This window comes from Perognathus longimembris, chromosome 4 (genome assembly GCF_023159225.1).
Source record: "Perognathus longimembris pacificus isolate PPM17 chromosome 4, ASM2315922v1, whole genome shotgun sequence".
Taxonomy (NCBI): Eukaryota; Metazoa; Chordata; class Mammalia; order Rodentia; family Heteromyidae; genus Perognathus; species Perognathus longimembris.
The window spans coordinates 29206292-29231962 of NC_063164.1; the positions used below are offsets into that span (position 1 = coordinate 29206292).

The following is a 25671-nucleotide window of genomic DNA, read 5'->3' on the forward strand; positions in this document are numbered from 1 at the left end:
CTTGCTTTGGTTTTATTTCCTTGCTCATGTAAATAGAGCAATAAAAATAGAGTGCATCTGTTTCTTCTTAACTGAAGTCCTTTCTTTGTCTCTATATCCAGGAATGGAATTACTGGATTGCCAACTGATCTTTTAGTAAAGACATTGAAACTTTGTATTTGTAATCTGTAACATCAGATTATTTTTAAATGCAGATCTTTAGGATAAGCCACAGGAAGAACAGGTGTTTTCCATTTTTAAGGATGAAAACAGTTCAGTTACATGCGTGCTACTAGTAAATGCACTCACTTTTTTTCTCTTTTAGTCAGCATCAGGGCTTGGATTCAGGGCCTGGGCACTCTCCTTGCACTTTTGTGCTCAAGGCTAGCCACTCTATCACATTGAGCCACAACTCCACTTTTGGCTTTCTGGTAGTTAATTAAAAGATAAGAGTCTAAAGAGCTTTCCTGCCCAGGCTGGCTTCAAACCGCAATCCCCATATCTCAACCTCCTGAGTAGCTAGGATTACAGGTTTAAGCCACAGCGCCCGGCCTGCCTTGTCATCTTTTTAAAAGCCTTTTTAGAATTCCCATGTAGTGCTGGCACTGGTGGCTCACACCTGTAATCCTAGCTACTCAGGAGGCTGAATTCTGAGGATTACAATTCAAAGGCAGCCCTAGCCCTGGTAGGAAAATCTGTGAGACTCTTATCTCCAACTAATCACCAGAAAACTGGAAGTGGAAGTGGCACTGTAGCTCAAGTGGTAGAGCACTAGCCTTGAGCTGAAGAGCTTAGCAATAGTACCCATGCCCAGAGTTCAAGCCTCAGGACTGACCCCCCCCCCCCAAAAAAAAGGGAATTCCCATGTAGTACTTTTCTGATATCAGTGACCAGAATTTAGTAGTCATGTGTTTTACTTAGATGCAAGTAAAGATCAGATAGCTTTTATCTTCAGTGAAAAAAAGTGGAGATGGAGTGAGGATTAATCCCTTGTTTTCTATGCTGTGTCTGCCTCTGCAGCCCAGCTCTTCCTTTATTCACTACACATAAATTAAGTGTAGTGTGCTAGGTCCTTTTAAGGACTACTAACACAAGATATACATCCTTGTCTAGAGAAGTTATAGTTTATTAAGAGAACTAGTTTACTAATAGAACTAACAGGTTTCTGAAAGCAGAAGGTATTAGTACTAAAGATGGTTGGAAATTGCTACTACTGAGTTTGCTATATCCTAATTCTCAGATGGTAGCATATTTTATATTGTTAGCATTTGAGAATGCCTTTTCTTACCTAAGACACTATTTCAGCCAGCCACTTTATGGTTTATTCAGGAAATGAGGCAGAACAACACATTAATATATGGCTTATGTTATTTCTAGAGTTAAAACAGGCCCACCAGATACCACGCTTCTTTCCAAGTGGTGGTGATTGACTGAGCTATGGCAACTTATCCTTCATTTTGAAGGGAATATTTCAGCATAGTGCAGGCCACAGCACCTTAAAAATGTCAGCAGAGTGAGAGGCTTTTAAGATTTTCTGCAGTTCTACTACACTGTAGCATGCATGTACCTTTTACTACAATATCTGCTGACCAGGCAAAATAAGTAAGATGTTCTCAGTATAATGAATAAGTGTGGAATTCTGTAGAATAGTGTTCAGAGTCCTTTTAGTCTTTCTAGGCCTGGTGGTACATGCCCATAATCTCAGTGCTTGAGAAGCAGAAGGATTGCAAGTTCAAGTCCAGCCTAGGCTGCATATGAAGCCCTATCCCCCTCAATAAGAACTTGTACTCTAGCTTGACACAGACTTGACTTCACCACTTACTAGTTATGTGATGGCCTTGGACAAATGGTTTAACCTCTTAGTGCATATCTACAAACTAAGTATAATAACAGTATCTATCATATAGAGTTGCTATACGTGAGTGAATTATGTAAAATGTTTAAAATGTCAACATATAGTATATGTTATAAAAATATTCACTAACAGTCTGGGTGCTGGTGGCACATGTCTGCAATCATAGCTACTGCAAAGGCTGAGATATGAAGATCAAAGCCAGCTTGGGCAGAAAACTCTGTGAGACTCTTAACTGGAGAGTTAACCAGCAAAAAGCCAGATGTGGAAATGTAGCTCAGGTAGTAGAATACCAGCCTTGAGCACAAAAGACAAGTGAGAATGCAGGCCATGAGTCCAAACCCCGTCTCTCTCCCTCTATCTCCCCCCCTTCATATTTACACACATGCACTCTCTGTATATACACATATGTGTTATATATATATATATCACACATATATAGTAATAAAAATAAGACCTTTAAGCAAGGTGCTGGTGGCTCATACCTATAATCTTAGCTACTCCAGAGGCTGAGTCCTGAATGATCACTGTTCAAAGCCAGGCTGAGCAGAAAAGTCTGCAAGAGTCTCTCTTCATAAACTAGAGATGTGGCTTAGTGGTAGAGCGCTTGCCTAGCATGCATGAAACTCTAGGTTTGATTCCTCAGTACCACATATATAGAAAAAGCCAGAAGTGGTGCTGTGTCTCAGGTGGCTAGCCTTGAGCAAAAGAAGCTCAGGGATAGTGCCCAGGGCCCTAAGTTCAAGCCCCAGGACTGGCAAAACAAAACAAAACAAAAATGAGTCTCCTTCCAGTTAACCAGCAAAATTCCCAACTAGAGGCATGGCTCAAGTGGTATAGTGTCAACTGTGAGCAAGAAAGTTAAGCTTTTGTGCAAGGTCCATGTTTGAGAAACCTGGCACCAATAAAATAAAATAAAACAAAGGGAAGGAAGGAAAAAGATGGATGGTGGGAGGAAGGTCTATAATAATAAAACATCTTTAGAAGAAAATGCAAGTTGAGTATGTTAATATCCTTGGAATAGAGAAGGCATTTATTTGAAAACAAGCACAATATCCTAAAAAAACATTAATATATTTGACTATTTTCTGAATTTGTAAATCTTGTTTTAAAGATAAGTTGCCTTACATACATACACTTAATCGCATTTAAAATGAGAAAAAAAGTACATTAAAGCTTTTCTAACACTGTTTAAGAAGTAATAATGGCCTTGATAAGAAAAAAGAGGGATAAACATATTGGCACTTAGGTACTTGCTTGATTTACCCCCATCTATTAAGTTTCTTGCTTTATCTTTTTATTGATTACAGTTGTGGATTATAACTATGGTACCATCCATATATACCAAAAAGAATTGAAGCCAGGTGCCAGTGGCTTATACCTGTGATCCTAGATACTCAGATTTCAGCCTGGGCAGAAATGTCTGCTAAACTCTATCTCTGAAATCATTCTCAAAGAGAAGGGATGGAGGTGAGGCTCAAGTGGTAGAGTTCTAGCTGTGTGCAAGCCAGCCAAGTGAGGCCCTCAATTCAAACTCTAGTTTGAATTGAGAGCAGGATCTTCATGAGATTTGTATACTCATAACATAAGCATCATTCACAATACCTAAAACATGAAAAGTAACTCATACCTATTAACAGAAAAATTGGTAAGCAGAATGTATATAGATGCAATGGAATATTCTCCAGCCTTGAAAAGGAAGGACATCCTGCAGTATGTTGTAACTGGAATAAACCTTGAGGGCATTATGCTAAATGACATAAGACAGTCACTAGAAGACAGAGTAAGCTTGCCTTAGTCACAGATTTATGATACACAGTTTTGACCAAGTATGGTAAAAAAAAAAAAAAAAAAGCCTGGGGCTGGGGGTATAGCCTAGTGGCAATAGTGCCTGCCTCGAATACACGAGGCCCTAGGCTCGATTCCCCAGCACCACATATACAGAAAACGGCCAGAAGCGGCGCTGTGGCTCAAGTGGCAGAGTGCTAGCCTTAGCAAAAGGAAGCCAGGGACAGTGCTCAGGGCCTGAGTTCAAGGCCCAGGACTGGCCAAAAAAAAAAAAAAAAAAAGCCTGAAAAAGACATGCTGCCTTTCAGTAAATCTAAAATTTCACTTTATCACTTAAAATTAAGAACAATTAACTTTTACCTTGCTTTTTAGTCACCATTTGCCTTTAGGAAGGCATATTTCCACAAAACTAGGAGCAAATTGTACAATAATTTATAGCAATAACAGAGGACAGTAACACAGGACTGAGAGCTGCTACAAACTGAAGTACATAATGTGTAGATGGGACATTACAATTTTTGTGCTTAAAACTTTTTCAGACTTTTTTGAGACTTTCTACTTAAAAAATAATTTTTGCTGTTTGATAAAGGTATATAAGTGTGCTAGTTATAGAAAATTTTGCCTTTGTTTTGTGGTACTAGGGGTTATACTGGAGTCCTATATCACTTGAGCTATATGCCTCCAATCCCTTTTTGCTTTGGTTATTTTCCAGGTAAGGTATTGCTTTATGTCTGGGCCAGCCTGACCTATAATCCTTCTACTTGTGCTTCCCCACATTCCTAGGGATTGCAGGCATGTGCCATAGTGTAGTCATTGTGTCTCCTCCACAGATGGAATAACGATTATAGCCATTGGTTGAGGTGGAGTTGCACAAACTTTATTTTGGCCTGGCCTGGTCTTGAACCTTAATCCCACAATCTATGCCTTCCAAGTAGATAGGATTACAGGCTTTATAATTTTTTTTTTTTTTTTTTTTTTGCCAGTCCTGGGGCTTGGACTCAGGGCCTGAGCACTGTCCCGGGCTTTTTTTTTTTTTTTTGCTCAAGGCTAGCACTCTGCCACTTGAGCCACAGCGCCACTTCTGGCTGTTTTCTGTATATGTGGTGCTGGGGAATTGAACCCAGGGCCTCATGTATACGAGGCAAGCACTCTTGCCACTAGGCCATATCCCCAGCCCTATAATTTTTTAATTAGATGAGCTATAATTATAAATGCATCATCAAAACAATTCTTTGTATTATATATATTGTTGAGCATATTAGCTGAACATTTTATGGTTTTTCATTTTTATTTTTTATAGAGCTGGAAAACATTTAAGTATCAACAAATGAATTCCACACTTGAACTCTGCTGCATTCCTGTGCCGCCACCTCCTTTAGAAGACTGATCTTAAAACAGGTAAAATTATTATGTTAACTTTTTAAAGGATAAGGAATGAATTTCCCCTGTGGTTAGACTGTTTAAGAGTTTTTGGTGGTATTGAATGAATCGCTGCTATTATGTAATTTTACCTGATATGTTTACATTTTAATTATTGTCCTTGAGTTCGGTTTTTTTTTTTTTTTTTTTGGCCAGTCCTGGGGCTTGGACTCTGGGACTGAGCACTGTCCCTGGCTTCTTTTTGCTCAAGGCTAGCACTCTGCCACTTGAGCCACAGAGCCACAGTGGCAAGAGTGCTTGCCTCTCATACATGAAGCCCTATGTTCGATTCCCCAGCACCACGTATACAGAAAATGGCCAGAAGTGGCGCTGTGGCTCAAGTGGCAGAGTGCTAGCCTTGAGCAAAAAGAAGCCAGGGACAGTGCTCAGGCCCTGAGTCCAAGGCCCAGGACCGGCCAAAAAGAAAAAAAAACAAAAACGAAAAAAAAGTGAAGCTAGCTGGGTATTTTTTACCAGTCCAGGTATATAGAATATGTCTAGTCTCTTTCCTTCCCAGAGGAGAGGGAAATACATAAAGTTTAATCATTTAAAAAGCTACTGTAGGGGCTGGGAATATGGCCTAGTGGCAAGAGAGCTTGCCTTGCATACATGAAGCCCTGGGTTCGATTCCCCAGCACCACATATATAGAAAACGGCCAGAAGTGGCGCTGTGGCTCAAGTGGCAGAGTGCTAGCCTTAGCAAAAGGAAGCCAGGGACAGTGCTCAGGCCCTGAGTTCAAGGCCCAGGACTGGCCACCAAAAAAAAAAAAAAAGAAAAAATAAAGAAGCCAGGGACAGTGCTCAGGCCCTGAGTCCAAGGTCCAGAACTGGCAAAAAAAAAAAAAAAAAAAAAAAAAAAAAAGCTACTCTGGCTAGTAGTTACTGGATTAGTGAGAAAAGCTTTAAATTCTTCTTTGCAGAATTTGGTCTTCATAATAACAATATATTTTAACCTAAGTTTCATATAGTTTAAAATATCTTTATAATTTTTAAGAAAGTTAAAACTTTTTGTGCTAGTCCTGGGGCTTGAACTCAGGACCTGGGAGCTGTCCCTGAGCTTTTTTGCTCTAGGCTAGTGCACTACCACTTGAGCCACAGCTCTACTTTTAGCTTTTTGGTGGTTAATTGGAGAAGAGTCTCATGAACTTTCCTGCATGGGCTGGCTTTGAACCATGATCCTTACATCTCAACCTTCTGAGTAGTTGGGATTACAGATGTGAGGGAATTGAACTCAAGGCCTCAAATTTGCCTACCAAGCATTCTATCACTTGTGCTACATATGCCCTCAATAATAAAGTTTTTAATGTGAGAAGTTTTATAACATAAGAAAATTACAGGCTGCTGCTTTAAAGTCACTAGGTTTTATCACTAGGTTTTATTCCAAGTGAAATACAGAAAACATTTGTTATCAGACATGTTGACAGGCCCAACAGTAATTTGTTTTCTCACTGTTTTGTACCACATTTTAACATTCTGAAATCAAAATATTTTCTCATCAGAAGAAGCTTTTTATGGCAAATAAATGATGAGATAGCAGTTGTCATTTTTATTTGGTATTTCAAGAATTAGCTTTCTGGGGCTGGGGATATGGCCTAGTGGCAAGAGTGCCTGCTTCATATACATAAGGCCCTGGGTTCGATTCCCCAGCACCACATATACAGAAAATGGCTAGAAGTGGCGCTGTGGCTCAAGTGGCAGAGTGCTAGCCTTGAGCAAAAAGAAGCCAGGGACAGTGCTCAGGCCCTGAGTCCAAGCCCCAGGACTGGCCAAAAAAAAAAAAGAATTAGCTTTCTTTTTTTCCACTTATTTCCTTTGAGGTTATGGCAGATTTCTGGTAAAATGATAGTTAAACAGGAATTTAAAGTCAAATATCCTGGGTAGAAAGGTAGCGTGTGCCTATGGTTCCAGGTACTGCCTGAGGCTAACACAGAAGAATTGTTTGATCCCAGGAGTTTATAGCCAATCTAGGCATCATACTGAGACTTCTCAAACAAACAGATAAGAAATTTAGCTTGCATATGATGTTATTTTTTAAACGGAAGATGATCATTAGGATTACTCATATTTTGGACCTTATGTCAGATGGAGACTTTTATGCAGTATGTATTACATTAAAAGATTTGTGTTGATTTGTAAAAATGGTGTTTGGGTTTCTTTTAAAAACAGTTTGTGGGGCCGGGAATGTGGCTGATTGGTAGAGTGCTTGCCTAGCATACATGAAGCCCTGGGTTCAATTCCTCAGTACCACATAAACAAACAAACCAAAAAAAAACGGAAGTGGTGCTATGACTCAAGTGGTAGAGCAAAAAGAAGCCAGGGACAGTGCTCAGGCCCTGAGTTAAAACCCCTGGACTGGCGCGCGCGCGCGCACACACACACACACACACACACACAGTGAACAGCAACAACAAAAACAGTTTGTAAGATGGGTCCCTGTGGCACAAACCTGTAAACCTAGCTACTCTGGAGGCTGAGATCTGAGGATCATGGCTTAAAGCCTGCTTGGGTTGGAAAGTGCTTGAGATTCCTATCTCCAGTTAACTACCAAAAAGCTGGAAGTAGAGTTGTGGTTCAAGTGATAAAGTGGTAACCTTGAGCAGAAATGCTCAGGCCCTGAGTTCAAGCCCCAAGACACACACATTAAAAAATAATAATAATAACAGATGCTGTTGGCTCACAATTGTAATCCTAAGTGTCTCAGGGAGCTGATATCTGAGGGTTCCAGTTTGAAGTCAGCCGGGGCAGGAAAGTCTGTGAGACTGTTATCTCCACTAACCTATTTTTAAAAAAGCCAAAGTAGAGCTGTGTCTCAAGTGATAGAGCACTATCCTTGAGCTAAAGAAGCTCAGGGACAGCCCTAAGTTCAAGCCCCAGGACCTGCACCAAAAAAAAACCCAACACACACACACACACACACACACACACACACGCACACGCGCGCACGCCCACACATGCAAAGAAGCAGTTTGTGTTCTTTATTTTAAAAAATCTGCTAAAAACCATGATTAATTGTAGTTAATTTTTCTTGTCCTTTATGTAAGGTAGAATGCATTTAAATAATCTTTGAGTTGCTTAGCTAAAAGATGACTTACAAGTATACATATTCCCATAGTTCCAATGTTCTTTACGGAACATTTCAAACTTATAAGAATGTTGAGAGAATGGTGTAGTAAAATTTGTGTTATCAGTTACTAGGCTTCAATGGTTATCAACCTTTGATTAATCATTTTATCTATGTCTACTATACTCTTCCACACACCCCCAACATGTCAGATTTATGTGCCAGAATCAAAACAAAGTTTAAGGGAGGCATATTTTCAACAACACCTTGAGAAACCAACCAACTATGAAAAGGATCATCTATGATTTTAAAGCAAATCCCAGACATTATTTCACCAATAAATGTTTCAGTATGCATCTCTGAGACATAAGGACTATTTTGGAAAACATAATTATAGTGGTTACCAAATGTAAGCATAAGCAATGATAATTCCTTAATTTAATATTATCAAACTTTTTCCAGTTGTGTAATGTCAGTTATTTGAATCAGGTTCCAAATAAAATTCATACTTTGGTGTATACACACACATACTTTTTTTTTTGAGACAGTCTTGGTATGTAGCCAAGTTTGAAATTCAGCTCACTATGTAACCCAGGCTTGCTTGAAACTGCCTCAGCCTCCTAAGTGCTTATTACTGATGTAAGAGATGTAAGCTGCCACACTTAGCCATGACATGTATTTATGTATGTATAATATATTTTTATATCTTTTAATTTGAATTTCCTCATTATTTTCTTTTTTTTTGTTTTGTTTTTTTTGTTTTGTTTTTTTTTTGTTTTTTTTTTTTGGCCAGTCCTGGGCCTTGGACTCAGGGCCTGAGCACTGTCCCTGGCTTCCTTTAGCTCAAGGCTAGCACTCTGCCACTTGAGCCACAGCGCCACTTGTGGCCGTTTTCTGTATATGTGGTGCTGGGGAATCGAACCCAGGGCCTCATGTATACGAGACAAGCTCTCTTGCCACTGGGCCATATCCCCAGCCCTCATTATTTTCTTTTATCTTGCAATTTATTTAAAGAAATTCATCTATATCATAAGAGCAGAAAAAAATTCAAATTGCAGATTCCATTTAAAGTAAAGTGGCATGTTTTAATTTACTTTTGTATTTGCTTACATAGTACTTCAAAGCTGTGTGTGTGTGGGTGTGTGTTAGTTGGTACTGGCTTGTATTCAGGGCCTTGTGCTCTTTGTCATTTATAATCTATTACATGATTTGTTCTGTGATGTATAATGTACTCATTTGATAGACTGCATTTGACTATAATGTACAATTTGATTTCACTCAAGACATTTTCTTTGCCACTTTGAAGAGGGAGTATATCAAACCATTAGGATAATAGTTTCAAGTTGAGCTTCATCTAAATTATGAGCTAGATTAGTTTCTCCGTTAGTGAGAGGTATACATTATACCCCTTTGGTAGGATTTTATGCTATCTTGAGATTCAATTTTATTTTAGAGATAAGAGAAGACTAAAGCTAATAGAAGATGCTGGGATCTGACCGTGGTGTTGTGGAAGAATGGTTATCAGAATTCAAGGTAAATTGCCTTGGGGATAATAATACATGATTGTATATGGCAATAATTCAGTGACCTATGGATATATAACAAGTATACTGTGGAAATGGAAATGGAAATGCTTGGGCTGGGAATGTGGCTTAGTAGTAGAGTGCTTGCCTAGCATGAATGAAGCCCTTGGTTCTATTCCTCAGCACCACATAAACAGAAAAGGCCAGAAATGATGCTGTGGCTCAAGAGGTAGAATGCTAGCCTTGAGCAAAAAGAAGCCAGGGACAGTGCTCAGGCACAGAGTCCAAGCTCCAGGACTGGCAAAAGAGAAAAAAGAAAAAAAAAATGGAAATGTTTTAATATGAGATTTTTTTCTAGTTACAATTCTTTAAAGAACATTAATTGAATAAGAACTAGAGCTATTAGGTAAAAATGAACATAATTTTTAGGATTTTTTTCCATGCCAGCTTTATTAATACTTAACTCCATAGTTTAAGTGTTGTTAGGATTCATGAGATATTTTTGAAATATATTCAGTAGGATGCTTTGTAATCTTTAATAAGGCACAAAAATTTGGTTTGTACCTCATTTTTATTTTCTGTCATTAAGCCAAATAGTTTTGTTTTGTTTTGTTTTGTTTTGCCAGTCCTGAGGCACTGTCCTTGAGCTACTTTTGCTTAATCCTAGCACTCTACCACTTGAGCCACAGCACCACTTCTTCTGGCTTTTTCTGCTTATGTGGTACTGAGAACCCAGGACTTCATGCATGCTAGGCAAACACTTTACCACTAAGCTACATTCCCAGCCCATCAAATAGCTTTTATTGAAAATTATATGATTTATGAATACAACAAAAATGGTTTATTAGAACATAAGTGGAAGAATTGAAACGTGCTATTTTGTTAGATTGAATTAGTTTAATATAGCTCATTTCTTCAAATTTATCTGTGATAATATTTATATAATATGGGCTGGGGATATGGCCTAGTGGCAAGAGAGCTTGCTTCGTATACATGAGGCCCTGGGTTTGATTCCCCAGCACCACATATACAGAAAACGGCCAGAAGTGGCGCTGTGGCTCAAGTGGCAGAGTGCTAGCCTTGAGCAAAAAGAAGCCAGGGACAGTGCTCAGGCTCTGAGTCCAAGCCCCAGGACCGGCCAAAAAAAAAATTTTTTTTATATAATATAATACATATTACATAATATACATTATGGTATATATAGTATATTATGTATTATACATTTTTATATATTACACATAAATAATATCTGTGATAATAGGTTTTGTATTCAGTTTTCAGTGTATTTGTTTTCACTGTTGAGTAATTGGAAGAATTGCATAATTTGTTTTATTAACTCATGGTTATTTCCCATATTATTTTTTTCTCATTTGAGTCTTGAAAAGTTTTCAAGAGCACTTAGGAAAAAACAAAATAAAGTTCCTTATTTTCCAAATACTAAGTTCACTTTCTTTGTCTTCTGATTTCTTTTAGGCATTACCTGACACTCAGATCACCAATTATGCAGCAACTTTACACCGGAAAAAAACACTTGTACCAGCCCTCTATAAAGTTATTCAAGATTCAGATAATGAGGTAGGAAAACTTTTAAAAAATAATTTCTGCATAATGACATGTTAACATGTACTAAAACATATAAACTTAAGTTTTATAGTTTTCTGTCTTTACTGCAGATCTGGAAATTTTCTGCCTGCTATTTTTCATTCTGATGGTTGCTTTGGCGTTTCCAGTTCTCTCTTTCTATTTTCAAAAACATTTTAGTCATTTTATTTTTTCAGTTGAGCCGTATGTTTTGATTCTTGATTTGAGTGACCATCATCTCAATGGATTATTTATTTAATTTGAAACTTTCCTGTTCTTGTTCCTGCTCTGGAAAAGAGATTGTTAACAGTATGCTGATTCTGCTTTATTTATTTGACTATTGTTTACTGTTATTTTATTGATAATAAAGAGCTGTTTTGTAGTCACTCTGATCAGTAAAATCAAATTCATAATGCATAATCTGCTGCTATTTATTATGTTTACCCTCAAATCATAGGACACACTTTTTTGTCTAAACTCTTGACATCAATATACTTAGCATAACAGTTTACTGTTATTCAACTTTGTGACAGAGGGTAATAATGCATCGGTTGAATCTGTATGTAACTTATTTATGCCAAATACACACATTATCTTTCCATTAACACAGTAGTATGACATAGAGTTTTAGCCCACAGGATTCATGTATGCTTAAAATGAATATGAAAGGAACACACAGGAAAGTAGCTTCTTATCTTCCCAGATACAGCCTCCAAGAGTGCCTCAGCTGTGTACTGGAGTGAGTTTGAAGAAGTTCAGGTAATCGTCTTCTAACCAGCAGCTTAACTCAAAGTGCATCTTCAGTTTTGTCCTATCACTAAAGCTTGCTTATTGACCTCCTTCTTTCCTGTCTCTTGAATTTGAATTGGCTTGCACCTGTTGCTGTTTGTAGCAGCAATTGCAGGATTCATTTGTTTCTTTCTTCTTGCTTAATGTTTTAAAACTAGGTATGGGTAATGTATTATATATATATGTATATGTATCTTTCTTACTCTCAAGTTTTTGGAATTGTTTGAATAATACATGTGTGTATTTTCCTACCCATTGTCTTGTGCTGTCTTAACATTTAAGCTTTGCATATTAAAATCTATTTTATGCTTTCTCTTTAGATTGTAAGCTCTACATGGGCAGTGGTCATATATTCTATATTTTTACTTTTCTAGAATGTACTATTTTATTACGTGTACAGTGAACGTGTAATAAATACTGATAAAGCTGCGATATACTCCTTGTTAGAGTGCCTGCCCAACATATGAAAGGCCTCAGGTTCAATCTCTAGCATGCTATAATTAATAGATAGATAGATAGATAGATAGATAGATAGATAGATAGATAGATAATTGAAATTATCTTTTTGTGACACACAGAAAGATTCTAATATGCCTTCATTTCCATTAGGACTCATAAGAACTCATGAAATGTGTCTTTTTGCTTTTAAAAAGCACTTGAAAGCTATGACTTTTTAAAAGCTTTTATTTGTTGGCCATGGGGATTGAACTCAGGGCCTGGGTATTTTTTTTTTTTTTTTGAGCTCTTTTTGCTCAAGGCTAGAGCTCTACCACTTTGAGCCATAGTGCCACTTCTAGTTTTCTGGTAGTAGAGGTAAGAGTCTCGTGGACTTTCTTGCCTGGGCTGGCTTTGAACTGCAATTCTCAGATCTCAGCCTCCTGAGTAGCTAAGATTACAGCGTGAGCCACAAGTGCCCAGTTAAAAAAGTTATTCTTAATACTCGGTCATACTTCATAATATTAGTGTGAGAGACCTTATAGTCATGCCTAGAAATTGAAAAATTACAACTTATAATGTATTATTACAATCAGTATAATTATTAGAGCAGAGTTGAGTTTCCATCCTTTTTTTCTGTCAAATGAGAAGGTTCTAACCATGTTTTGGACTTCAAGAAGAAAAGAAAAGAATTAACTTTTGTATAACCTCAAAATAGTTCTGGACTTTAATTACTGAAGGGAGGGCCTCTTTTAAATCCTGATTTTGCTATATTCTAAAATGTAATCAATTGCATGATTTGATCAATAGAAGTTAGTTCATAAAATGATGATATACAATATTTATGAATTGGAAGTTATGACAATTTTACAATTTTTAAGGACCTAAACTTTCTTAAGAATACATACACACACACACACACACACACACACACACACACACACACTCATTTCCTAAGCAAGGCTTAGTGGTTTCATACCTGTAATCCTAGCTACTTATGAGACTGAGATTGAGAGGATAGCAATTGAAGCTAGCCCAGTCAAAAAGTTTGTGAGAACTTATCTCAATGAATGAGAAGCTCGGTGTTACGGTTTGTGCGTTATCAACCCAGCTACATAGAAAGCATAAAAAGAAGGATCACTGTCCAGACCAGCCTGGCCATAAAAATAAGACCCTTGAAAAATAATAATAAAAGTAAAATGGACTAGAGACATGGCTCAGGTGTCAGCACATGTCTAGCATGCACAAGGACTGACCTGCATTCTATCCCTATTACAGTCAGAAAAAGAATTCTGGAAGCTTATCTATTACATTGTCATAGACAACCTTGTTATATATTCAGTTTTATTATGAGCAATAATCTTTATCATTATTTTTTCCTCCTATCAGACTCCATTACTTTAGCCATTATTCCACTTTAAGGAATTCTCTAATCTGTAACCTATTGTGGTCTATTAAATCATGGCTTATCATTATAGTCATTCCTTTGTGAACATTCTTAGCTCTTTTGCCTCTTATTCTCTTAGTTCATTCTTTGGGCAAAATCTGGACAAAAGATGTCAATCTGTGTTCTTTATGCCTATACCCAAGCAGCTGAACATGCCCAGAAAAAGTTTTCTTGTGTTTCGACTCTTTAAATTCAGGACTACACATCTTAAATGAGTACATACTATGTAGCTTGCAGTCCTTCCTTCCTCTTTTGTTATACTGTTCCACTGTTGATTTTCTGTTCTCATATACTTATTTTCCTTCTTCGTTTTCAGCTTGCTTTTCTAGGTCATTAAATAACAAAATTGTTGACCATTCTCTTCTTTTCCCACTCATATTTACTACTCACGCAGCATCTCACTTACAGTATTGTTAGTTTTGCTATTCAGTAGCTGAAATAGTAAATATATATATATATATATTTTTTTTTTTGGTAAGTTGTGGGGCCTGAACTCTGGACTTGGGTGCTGTCCCTGAGCTTTTCAGCTCAAGGCTTGAGTCCCAGTGCCACTTCCAGTTTTCTGGTGGTTAACTGGAGATTAGAGTCTCACATACTTTCCTGCCTGGGCTGGCTTTGAGCTGAGATCCTCAGATCTTAGCCTCCTGAGTAGCTAGGATTACAGGCGTGAGCCTCCAGCGCCTGGCAATCTTCTTTAACCTTATTTCCTAATATCTACTCCATTCTTCTGTTCCTATTTATAGATGAACTTTGTGATTGCAGACTCTCTTCTGATCTCCATTTCTTCTTCTTTTTTTTTTTTTTTGCCAGTCCTGGGCCTTGGACTCAGGGCCTGAGCACTGTCCCTGGCTTCTTCCCGCTCAAGGCTAGCACTCTGCCACTTGAGCCACAGCGCCGCTTCTGGCCGTTTTCTGTATATGTGGTGCTGGGGAATCGAACCTAGGGCCTCGTGTATCCGAGGCAGGCACTCTTGCCACTAGGCTATATCCCCAGCCCTCCATTTCTTCTTATTACATTTTTTACCCTTAGGGCTCATTTTCACCCAAGATAGTCTCAGCTTGTCCATTATTAAATAGCATATCTCAGTAATTTAAAACAGTATTTGATTAATTTGGGAAAGGTGTCAGTTACTATTGAGCATCAGTCTTTCCCCAAAGAATATGATTTTTACTAATGTTGATGCAGATGATAGTACCATTTAGTGTAGGGTCAAGTCATTTTACTATCTTGAGCATTTGAAGAACATGGTGGCATGATACAAATGCTTAGAATGAAAGGTTTTAACATATATGTTGCCAATTTTTAATAGCCATATTTTATACTGGTATCTGAAGAAGAGTTTATTACTTGTTCACTATTGGTACTTAATAGAATATACTATTTGTAACTAAACAACTTTGACATCTATTTCAATACAGAAATGTGGTAGAGAGGATATATCAATTTCATGTCAACAAAACCTAAACTTAGCGTCTACCTCTACCACCAGTTTCTTTGACCTTTGACATAATCTAATTATAGCCTACACCTTAAGTCAGAGGACAGTTAGAGTGTTTCTTAAGGCTTTTAAGCTGTTATCTGGTACTGATTTCAAATAAAGAGTTTAGTATTTACAAGACTTGGATGGTGTGTGTGTGTGTGTATAAATGTAAAACTTCAAACTTTGGAGTTGTGCTTCAAGAACTCATTTTGACTTATCTAACATTAACAGTACAATTGGCATAGATTTGTTGGCTTAATTTACAGTTGTAAAAGCATAGTGCTTAACCGGGTGCTGGTGGCTCATACTTGTAATCCTAGCTATTCAGGAGACTGAGATCTGCGTGTCATGGTTCGGAGCTAGCAAGGGCAAGAAATTCCATGAGACTCAAATCTCCAATAAACTACTCAAAAAAAAAAAAAAAAAGCTGGAAGTGACCCTGTGGTTCAAGTGGTAGAGTGCTTGCTTTGAGCAAAGGAAGCAAGAAGCTCAGGGATAGAGTCCAGGCCCAGATTTCAAGCCCCAGGACCTGCAATAACAACAACAAAAAAAAAAAAAAAAGAAAAGGAAAGGAAAGAGAAAGAGAGAAAGAAAAGTATGGTGCCTTTACTCAGAGAGCTGGGTTACTAAAGGCATATCTAACTATATTTAAGCAGTTTCTAAATGTTAATTTGTTATTTTAGCCAGTTAGCTTAGATGTAAGAGTATGAAATGACTGCACTATTATTCATTTTTAAAAGAGGCTAAATTTTAACCTAAAAATATAGTTTCTAATCATTTTTATATACATAAATGCCACAGCTAGTTTTGTTTAGACTTTAGTTACGCCAGCCAAACCATGTTCAAGTAACAAAGTCCCTCAAAAGACATTTCTTGCGGTGGCATATGAACAAGTAGCCAATTAAACATTGAAAAACTATTTCAGCATACTTTGCTCCCTCTCAGAACCTTTCAGATAATTAATCTTTCATATAGTTAGAGTTTTAAAACATAAAGATAATAGTGTGCTTTACTTGTATATATTTGAGATATTAACTAGAACTTTGGATGCTCAATTAGGATGGCAAAATCTCTGGAATGTAATTTTTTAAATTATAATCTGACTTGAGAATTAAAATTTCATTTCCAATGAGAATGTTTAAAATTATGTTATTCCAATAGACACTTTTTTTTTTTTTTTTTTTGGCCAGTCCTGGGGCTTGGACTCGGCCTGAGCACTCACTGTTCCTGGCTTCTTTTTGCTCAAGGCTAGCACTCTTCCACTTGAGCCACAGCGCCACTTCTGGCCATTTTCTGTATATGTGGTGCTAGGAAATTGAGCCCAGGGCTTCATGTATGAGAGGCAAGCAAGCACTCTTGCCACTAGGCCATATTCCCAGCCCCCCAATAGACACCTTTAAAAATGGAAGATAGTAAGATTCATAAGAACAGAAAGGGAAATTCATGAAATATATATGTGGTATGTTGGCTAAAGGACTAATAATCAGACATTAAAAGGTATAGGAGGCTGGGGATATGGCCTAGTGGTAGAGTGCTTGCCTTGTATACATGAAGCCCTGGGTTTGATTCCTCAGCACCACATATATAGAAAAAGCCATAAGTGGCTCTGTGACTCAAGAGGTAGAGTGTTAGCCTTGAACAAAAAGAAGCCAGGGACAGTGCTCAGGCCCTGAGTCCAAGCCCCAGGACAGGCAAAACAAAAACAAACAAAAGGTATAGGAATATTATATAGCATAAAGTTCTTAAAGTTAGTGCATTGTTCAGGTTAGTATATGATGATATCTTTACATAAAGGCTTTGGTTGAATTAGCCCCAAATAAAGAAAAATTAACTTGAGGCGTTGTCTTTAAAATATTATAAAAGTATGTGTGTCTATAAAAAAATACAGTTCTAGCCAAAAGAATAGAAGTAACTAATGCACTTTTTTTTTCCTTTTAGCTCCTGGAGCCTGTCTGCCATCAGCTGTTTGAGCTCTATCGTAGTTCTGAAGTTCGACTTAAGAGGTTCACACTGCAGTTCTTGCCAGAATTAATGTGGGTTTATTTACGGCTTACAGTTAGCCGAGACAGACAGAGTAATGGCTGCATTGAAGCACTTCTCTTAGGAATTTATAACTTGGTAAGTTGAAAATGATAGTTTATGAAATTTAAAATATTTTTAAAGTCTTATGAAATAATACTTAAGATATATATCAAGAAAAATAAGTTGGTATGTCTGTTGAATAATTGCTTTTTGAATTAGTTGAATACAGATAGATATACTGATAAACATTTTATAAAGTCAGTGAAGCTATTGAAAATTGTAACACTTTCAATGTCTTAAGACATGTTCATGGGTTGGGAATGTGGCTTAGTGGTAAAGTGCTTGCCTAGCATGCCTGGGTTTGATTCATTGGTACCCCCAATTTTTTTTTAAAAAGTCATTAAATAAATCACATTAAAAAAAAAAAGACTTGGTTCTTCACAATATTATGGGTGCTTTCTGTATAAGATATGTTTTCTGTATAAGTTGTCATAAAAGCAAAAAGTTTCTGGTACAAAAAGCTTAATATGTGTTTGCTTGTATGACAGCTTATATTCTAGTAGAAAGACATGTTTATTATAATGACTAATCAAGGTTTTCATGGAAAGAGGGTTTCAGAGAAAAATGCAGAATATTAGCTAAAATTATGACAGCCTTTTTTGAGGAAACAGTATCTAAGCTATGCCTCAAAACATACAATTTTGACAGATTGAAATTATGAGTAGGCAAAGTAGACCCAAGCCTATCACCATGCACCAAGATCAACTCAAAATGGATCAAGGACCTCAATATCAGATCTGAGTCCTTGAAACTACTGAAGGACAGAGTAGGAAAGATGCTAGAACTTATAGGCACAGGAAGGAACTTCCTGAATAGAGTACCAGGGGCACAACAAATAGGGGAAAGACTCGACAAATGGGACTACTACAAATTAAAAAGGTTTTGCACAGCTAAGGACATAGCCACCAAAATAGAAAGACAGCCAACGATATGGGAAAGGATATTTACCAGCACAGCAACAGACAAAGGCCTGATATCTGTCATCTACAGAGAACTCAAAAAACTAAGCCCCTCCAAGCCCAATAAACCTATTAGGAAATGGGCAAAGGAGCTAAAGAGAGACTTCACAAGAGAAGATATAAAAATGGCAAAGAAACACATGAGGAAATGCTCAACATCCCTGCTAGTAAAGGAAATGCAAATAAAAACAACCCTGAGATACCACCTCACCCCAGTTAGAATGGCCTATACTCTGAACTCAGGCAACAACAAATGCTGGAGGGGGTGCGGGGAAAGAGGAACCCTTCTCCATTGTTGGTGGGAGTGCAAATTAGTACAACCACTTTGGAGAACAGTATGGAGGTTTCTCAAAAAGCTCAATATAGACCTACCCTATGACCCAGCCATACCACTCCTAGGCATCTATCCTAAACAGCAAACCCCAAGATATCAAAAAGACATTTGTACTTCCATGTTTATCGCGGCACAATTCACAATAGCCAAAATATGGAAACAACCCAGATGCCCCTCCACAGACGAATGGATCCAAAAAATATGGTACTTATACACAATGGAATACTATATAGCGATTAGGAATGGTGAAATATTGTTATTCACAGGGAAATGATCAGAACTCGAACAAATAATGTTGAGCAAGACAAGCCTAGAACACAGAAAACAGAGGGGCATGATCTCCCTGATATATGAATGTTAACAAAGGGAGACGGAGAGACAGTAGAGACCAAGTCTGTGAAACCAAAAACTGCTTGTCAAATAGTACTCCCCACAGGATTGGGGCAGCGACCCAACAGTATGTAACTAAAACCAAACAATTACTCAACATATAAAGGTCAAAAATTGACCTCTCAGGGGAATACAATAGCTCAAAAGCTATGTATGTACGTTCATGTAAGACTACTGTCGACATATGGTCTAATATCGAGATTACATTTAAAGCCCTAGGCGAACTTTCTTGGGGGTGGCCATGTGGCTACTGTGTATGTTCTTGATACATTGTATGTTGTATATATGACTACCTGACCTACAGAAGGGGTAGAAAAACAGGACGTAAGATATCACAAGAAATGTACACACTGCCCTACTATGTAACTGTACCCTTTTTGCACAACACCTTGTCAAAAAATTTGTGTTCAATTAATAAATTGAATTTAAAAAAAAAAGAAATTATGAGTAGGTAAGATTTCAGGAAGAATTAATCAAATCAGCATAAGCAAAGAAGCGGAAAACTCTAGTTGTGACCTGGGAAAAGGGAATGGTTCTGTGAAACACAAAAAATAAATATGCAAGCTAGGAAAGATTTTTTTTTATCAGTTTTAGAGAGTCTTTTTTTTAGAAGTGAAGAGTTTAGGTTTTATTTCATAAGCATTGGGTAACTAATTGGAGAGTTTAGAGCAGAAGAATTTTATTATGTATTAGGAACGTGAATCTATTTACTATTCAGAGACTGTTATAAGTAGAATATAATTATTTTGAAAGTTTAATGTGTAATTAAAATGAGAAGTAGAAATGAATTTGAAGACTGAGACTTGAGTACTTTAGTTTTTCTTTGTATGAAGACCTCAAATTCTTGTTTTCATTCACAGCAAGTTACTCTACCACTTGAGCCATGCTTCCAGTTCTGGCTTTTTGTAGTGTAATTAGGGATAAGAGTCTCTTGGATCTGCATCGGCTGGCTTCGAATTGTGATCGTTTCATTTCAGCCTCCTGAGTAATAACTAGGATTACATAGGAATGAGCCATCAGCACCTACCTTGATTATTTCTTTTTTTTATTATTATTATTATTTTTTTTTTTTTGGCCAGTCCTGGGCCTTGGACTCAGGGCCTGAGCACTGTCCCTGGCTTCTTCCCGCTCAAGGCTAGCACTCTGCCACTTGAGCCACAGCACCGCTTCTGGCCGTTTTCTGTATATGTGGTGCTGGGGAATCGAACCTAGGGCCTCGTGTATCCGAGGCAGGTACTCTTGCCACTAGGCTATATCCCCAGCCTGATTATTTCTTATAGATGGGAATGGTACTTTGAAAAGGAAGAACTTAAAAGATTACAAGGAAGCAAGGTTAAAGGTGGAGAGAATTTAGGAACATTCACACAAGACACTTGTGAAAATTTAGTCAGCAAGTGAATAAAATAGAACATTGTGATTATACTTTTACATACCTCTGTTCAGAAGTGAAGAGTTACCAGAACTCGCTGAATTATGACTTTCATGACTGTGTCATTGAGGAAAGCATGATTAACAAACCAGTTAAATAGGCTTCTATTGAATTTTAGGATATATGGTTTGCTTGTATAAAATTTCAATTCAATGATAGCATTTTGGGTCGGGAATGCTCAAATGGTAAAGAACTTGTGTAGTAAGACAAGACCCAGAGGTCAAACCCTAGTATGAACGATCCCACCTCCAAAAGTATAGTATTTTTTCAAAGTGTAGTTTGATCATAAAAATTTGACATAGCAATTTATAAACTAATAATTATATACTTGATACAATATTGCTTGAAATTTTCCTTCAGAAGATTTCTCTAATAACTTGGTTATATAAATGCCTTGATGTAAATCGACGTTTTTAATCTTAGCAAAACATTATTTGAGATACAGTGGTCCAGATGTAATAGTAACTAGTTTGACTACAAAGAAGCTGCATGAGCTCTCTAGAGACTTTTTTCTGCCAAAATTAGACATATGGTCACTGTTTACCTATAATTGGTACTCTCCTGTGACATAAAATGACCTCTGTTGGGAATTCTTTGAGGATTGTGTTTGGTGCTAATACTTGTTGTCCTTACTCTCTTTAAAATTTTTTTATCTGTGTAGCTACTCAGTCTCTTGACTGCCTACTTATCCAGGTCTACTAGGAGAAATCTCTGTATAAATTTTACTAACTTGAGTTGGAAAAGAAATACAAAAGTAAGGTAGTGGGGAAAATAAGAGTTGCAGTACTACTTTATTCCAGACTGATTTAGGCTGATACTTGCAATACATGAGCTAGACTAGAGGTTCAAGAGACTAGAGAAATGAATGCCTTTGATCTATTATGAAAAGAAAAAAAATGTTTTAAAAAGAAAAGGATTTCATTGTGATATTTCTGTACTTTCATGTTAATGTACCCCAATCAAGTCCCCTTCTCATTCACTCTTCCTTATCCCTCCTCCCTTTCTATTAAATAATTTCAACATGAAAAAAAAAAGATGCTTTAAAAAAAATCATAAGGAGCTGGTTGTGGTGTCACACACCACCTGTAATACCAGCAATCAAGAGGCTGAGGCCGAATGTGATTTTGAGGCCAGCCTAGCTACATAGTGAGATCTTGTCTCAAAATAACAAACACAAAAATCCCATCAGGAAAAAAAAATCACAAGAATTTTCCTTCAATTTAATAGAAATTATCTAGATATGAATTTACTTCAATCGCACAGACTAATTTTTTTTTGTATTAACATGTAGCTTATTTCAGGTCATGGTTTATTGCATCATGATTGTTAAGAGTTTATTTTATGCTGTGCACTAGTTAGCTTGATTATAATAATTTCATAAGTGTAAAAATACCACATTATACATTATAAGTACATGTAATTTGTGTTGATTATTTATGCTTCAGTAAACCTAGAATAAATTCATTGTATATTTGAATGTGTCTTCCTTGTTTTAGTAAGTATTGATATCTCGACTAAGTTATTTAATTGTAATGTTTTGCTCAATGATGCTTCCCTTAAAAGATCTAATCACAGGCTAGGAATATGGCTTAGCGGTAAAGTTCTTCCCTTGCATGCGTGAAGCCCTGGGTTCGATTCCTCAGCATCACGTAAACAGAAAAAGCCAGAAGTGGTACTATGGCTCAAGTGGTAGAGTGTTAGCCTGAAGCAAAAAAGAAGCCAGGGATAGTACTCAGGTCCTGAGTCCAAGCCCCAAGACTGGCAATAAAAGAAAAAAAAAAAGCTGATCATTTTCCATCTCCCTATTCTGTGTGTACATTTAACAAAAAAATTTTGTTTCTTTGGTGTCATATTACATTTGATTCAGTAATGTGTTCAACTTCTCTGGATTATAACTAAACTACCAAAGTACACAAATTTACTAAAGTTAGAAAATATTTATTTCTAAAAACCTTCCTTAATTAGCAACAATATATTCTGTAAATTAAGAAAGTAGTATTTTATAGTCTAGGTCTGAGATTATATCTTTATCTTTGTATATTTTTGACTGTAGGAAATTGCTGATAAAGATGGAAACAATAAAGTGCTGTCTTTCACTATTCCTTCCTTATCCAAGCCTTCAATATACCATGAAGTAAGTAGTATTAAATAAGTAATAAGAATAGTTCAAAATTATATTCAGTAAGGGATTAAAAAGTTAGCTTTTACTTGACTTATTTCTTAAAAGTAGATATTTGTTCTAGTAGTGATATCAGACTGCTTTGTGGCAGGAGAGGCTGAAAGTAATGCAATTTTTCTCTAGTTTTTGTTTCTTTCATTAACTTCCTTTTTATTATATATTATATAATTATTGCATAATTTGTGCTATAGAAATGTTAGAAAACAAAATCTGTCTTTTTAATGTATTTTTATTTTACTTGTCTATCAGTATCATTAACTTTTAAATTCATTTTTATGACTTTTCAAAGATATTTTTTATTTCCTTAGTCTTCTATATTACTTAGGAATTGCCTTTGTTAAAATAAAAAATGTTAATCTTTGTTAGACTTATTTCTTTTTATTATTCCTTAGAAAGAAGAATATAAACACTGATCTAATTGATACATGATAGCTGTTTAATAACATTATGCTTTCTTGGTTCATATTTACTTGACTGAAGAAAATGGGAACATTGATGATTATATAGGAAGGAAATGTGGTTAATCCAAACCCTTCCTTCTTACCTTCTCCAAGTAAAATGCAATGAGGAAATGTGATATGAACTTGTCTCTTGGTGGTCTTCAGTGCAGAAAGTTGTGAAGAAAGCATTAAGGAAGTTTACTCTAAAAATTGTATTCCATTTTCCCATGAGCACACAGTATCTTCTTTGTCTTAGCTCCATTCATCTTAAACATTTCTTGGGCTAGGAATGTGGCCTAGTGGTAGAGTGCTTGCCTCGTATACATGAAGCCGTGGGTTGAATTCCTCAGCACCACATATATGGAAAAAGCCATAAGTGGCGCTGTGGCTCAAGCCGCAGAGTGCTAGGCTAGCCTTGAGCTAAAAAGAAGCATGGGACAGTGCTCAGGCCCTGAGTCCAAGCCCCAGGACTGGCCCCCCCAAAAAAATCTTAATTAGTTCCCCTGGGACTTTGTTTTGTGTTAGAAATACGATGTTTCTTATTAGTAAGGACTCATTTTATCATAGTAAAAGATTTTGTATTATGAAATAAAATGGAAGCTAATAAAGCACTAATGAATAGATAATTCTTCTAACTTGAGAGGCATAACATCAATATTACATCAGCAATAAAGAGACTTTAGATAAAGTCTTCAATATTGTTTGTATTATGTGATTATAAACACTTATATTTTGTATTCCGAAATACAAATTAAAATTATTTACTTTAATCCTTAAGTCTGTTTTTTTTTTTGTTTTTTTTTTTGTTTTTTTTGCTGATCTTAAGACTTAAACTCAGGGCCTGGGCACTGTCCCTGAGCCTATTTGTGTTCAAGGCTAGTGCTCTACCATTTGAGCCACAGTACTGCTTCCAACTTTTTCTGAGTATTTTTTTTTAAGATAAGAGTCTCAAAGGCTTTCCTGCTTGGACTGGCTTCAAACCATGGTCCTCAGATCTCAGCCCTTAAGTAGTTAGATTACAGGCGTGAGCTACTGGCGCCGATCTTTAAGCATTTCAGCAAGTATTATTGTTTCCAGTGTACGCATAACCTTCTAAAAATAAGTATTATACGTATAACTTAATGCATTTTACCCACATAACTTCCAAAAAATCTGTGTGGTATAGTTTTAAAAAGAATTATTTGAAACTGCCTTTTATTTAAACAAAATTAAATATAACTACATGATACAGATTTTTATGTCATTTTAGAGAAATGATTTCACTGTTATTACACCTTATTTTTGTAGCCCTCAACAATTGGATCCATGGCTTTGACAGAAGGGGCATTGTGTCAGCATGATCTCATCAGAGTTGTTTATAGTGATCTTCATCCTCAGAGGGAAACATTCACTGCACAAAACCGGTAACAATCAAAACTGTAAAAAATAATAGTTTTGAATTTGTGCTTAATAGTTCTAATTACTTTAGTTCAAGTTTGATAATAAGAAGAAATCCAAGGTTGATAGTATGGCCTAGTGGCAAGAGTGCTTGCCTCGTATTCATGAAGCCCTGGGTTCGATTCCCCACACCCACATATATAGAAAACTGCCAGAAGTGGCGCTGTGGCTCAAGTGGCAGAGTGTTAGCCTTGAGCAAAAAAGAAGCCAGGGACAGTGTTCAGGCCCTGAGTCCAAGGCCCAGGACTGGCAAAAAACAAACAACAAACAAGAGATCCAGAGTTAAATATGTCATATTATAGTGAAATATAGTACAGATGCAGGTCCCTAATTTAAAAAATGTGAAGTCCAAAATGCTGAATTTTTGGCCTAAAGGCTAATAAGTGCTCTGCATCTTGAGCCAAAGCTCTACTTTGAGCTTTTGTTGTTTACTTGGAGATAAGAGACTCAGAAACTTTCCTGCCCAGGCTTCAAACCATGATCCTCAAATCTCAGCCTCCTGAGAAGCTATGATTACAGGTGTAAGTCTTTTACATAGCTAATGTGCAACCAGATTTAGAAGCCTTTTAGAATTTGTATGAAGAGTAAGAAAGCATTTATCCAATAAATACTTATTAAGCTGTTATGTTAGACATTGCTGGTCATTAACAATAGAGAAGGCAAAAAAAATCTCAGGATCTGGCTGGGAATATGGCCTAGTGGCAAGAGTGCTTGCCTGTATACATGAAGCTCTGGGTTCGATTCCTCAGCACCACATATATACAAAAAGGCCAGAAGTGGCGCTGTGGCTCAAGTGATAGAGTGTTGAGCAAAAAGAAGCCAGGGACAGTGCTCAGGCCCTGAGTCCAAGCCCCAGGACTGGCAAAACAAAAAAAGGAAAAAAATCTCAGGATCTGTGTTCTACAGTTATTTGCTACTAAGTGGTTGTAATGGAAGTGGAAGCAGCGAATTACAGTTCTGTGGGATAAATGTCCTTTTAGAGCTACACAAATAAGGGGACCAGTCCCTTTAGCTGGAATAACTGAAAATGGCTTTATAACTAAGTTAACAATTTGATCTTGGGAGTG

The 25671-nt window shown here is 36.9% G+C and overlaps 1 protein-coding gene across 7 annotated transcripts in view; it reads left to right on the forward strand.

Annotated features, from left to right (window-relative positions):
* Fam126b (family with sequence similarity 126 member B) overlaps positions 1–25671 on the forward strand; it is a 50565-nt gene that overhangs the window by 5066 nt on the left and 19828 nt on the right. For 4 of the 7 annotated variants that reach the window (XM_048344978.1, XM_048344980.1, XM_048344979.1 and 1 more), the window contains 6 exons: positions 4920–5014; positions 9551–9632; positions 11096–11197; positions 17293–17472; positions 22602–22682; positions 24455–24570. In XM_048344978.1, coding sequence (XP_048200935.1) covers positions 9582–9632; positions 11096–11197; positions 17293–17472; positions 22602–22682; positions 24455–24570 — 530 coding nt within the window. In that variant the 5' untranslated portion in view covers positions 4920–5014; positions 9551–9581. Of the gene's footprint in view, positions 1–4919; positions 5018–9550; positions 9633–11095; positions 11198–11906; positions 11963–17292; positions 17473–22601; positions 22683–24454; positions 24571–25671 lie in introns of those variants that run through there. The other 3 variants (XM_048344982.1, XM_048344983.1, XM_048344984.1) reach the window with 2 other exon arrangements.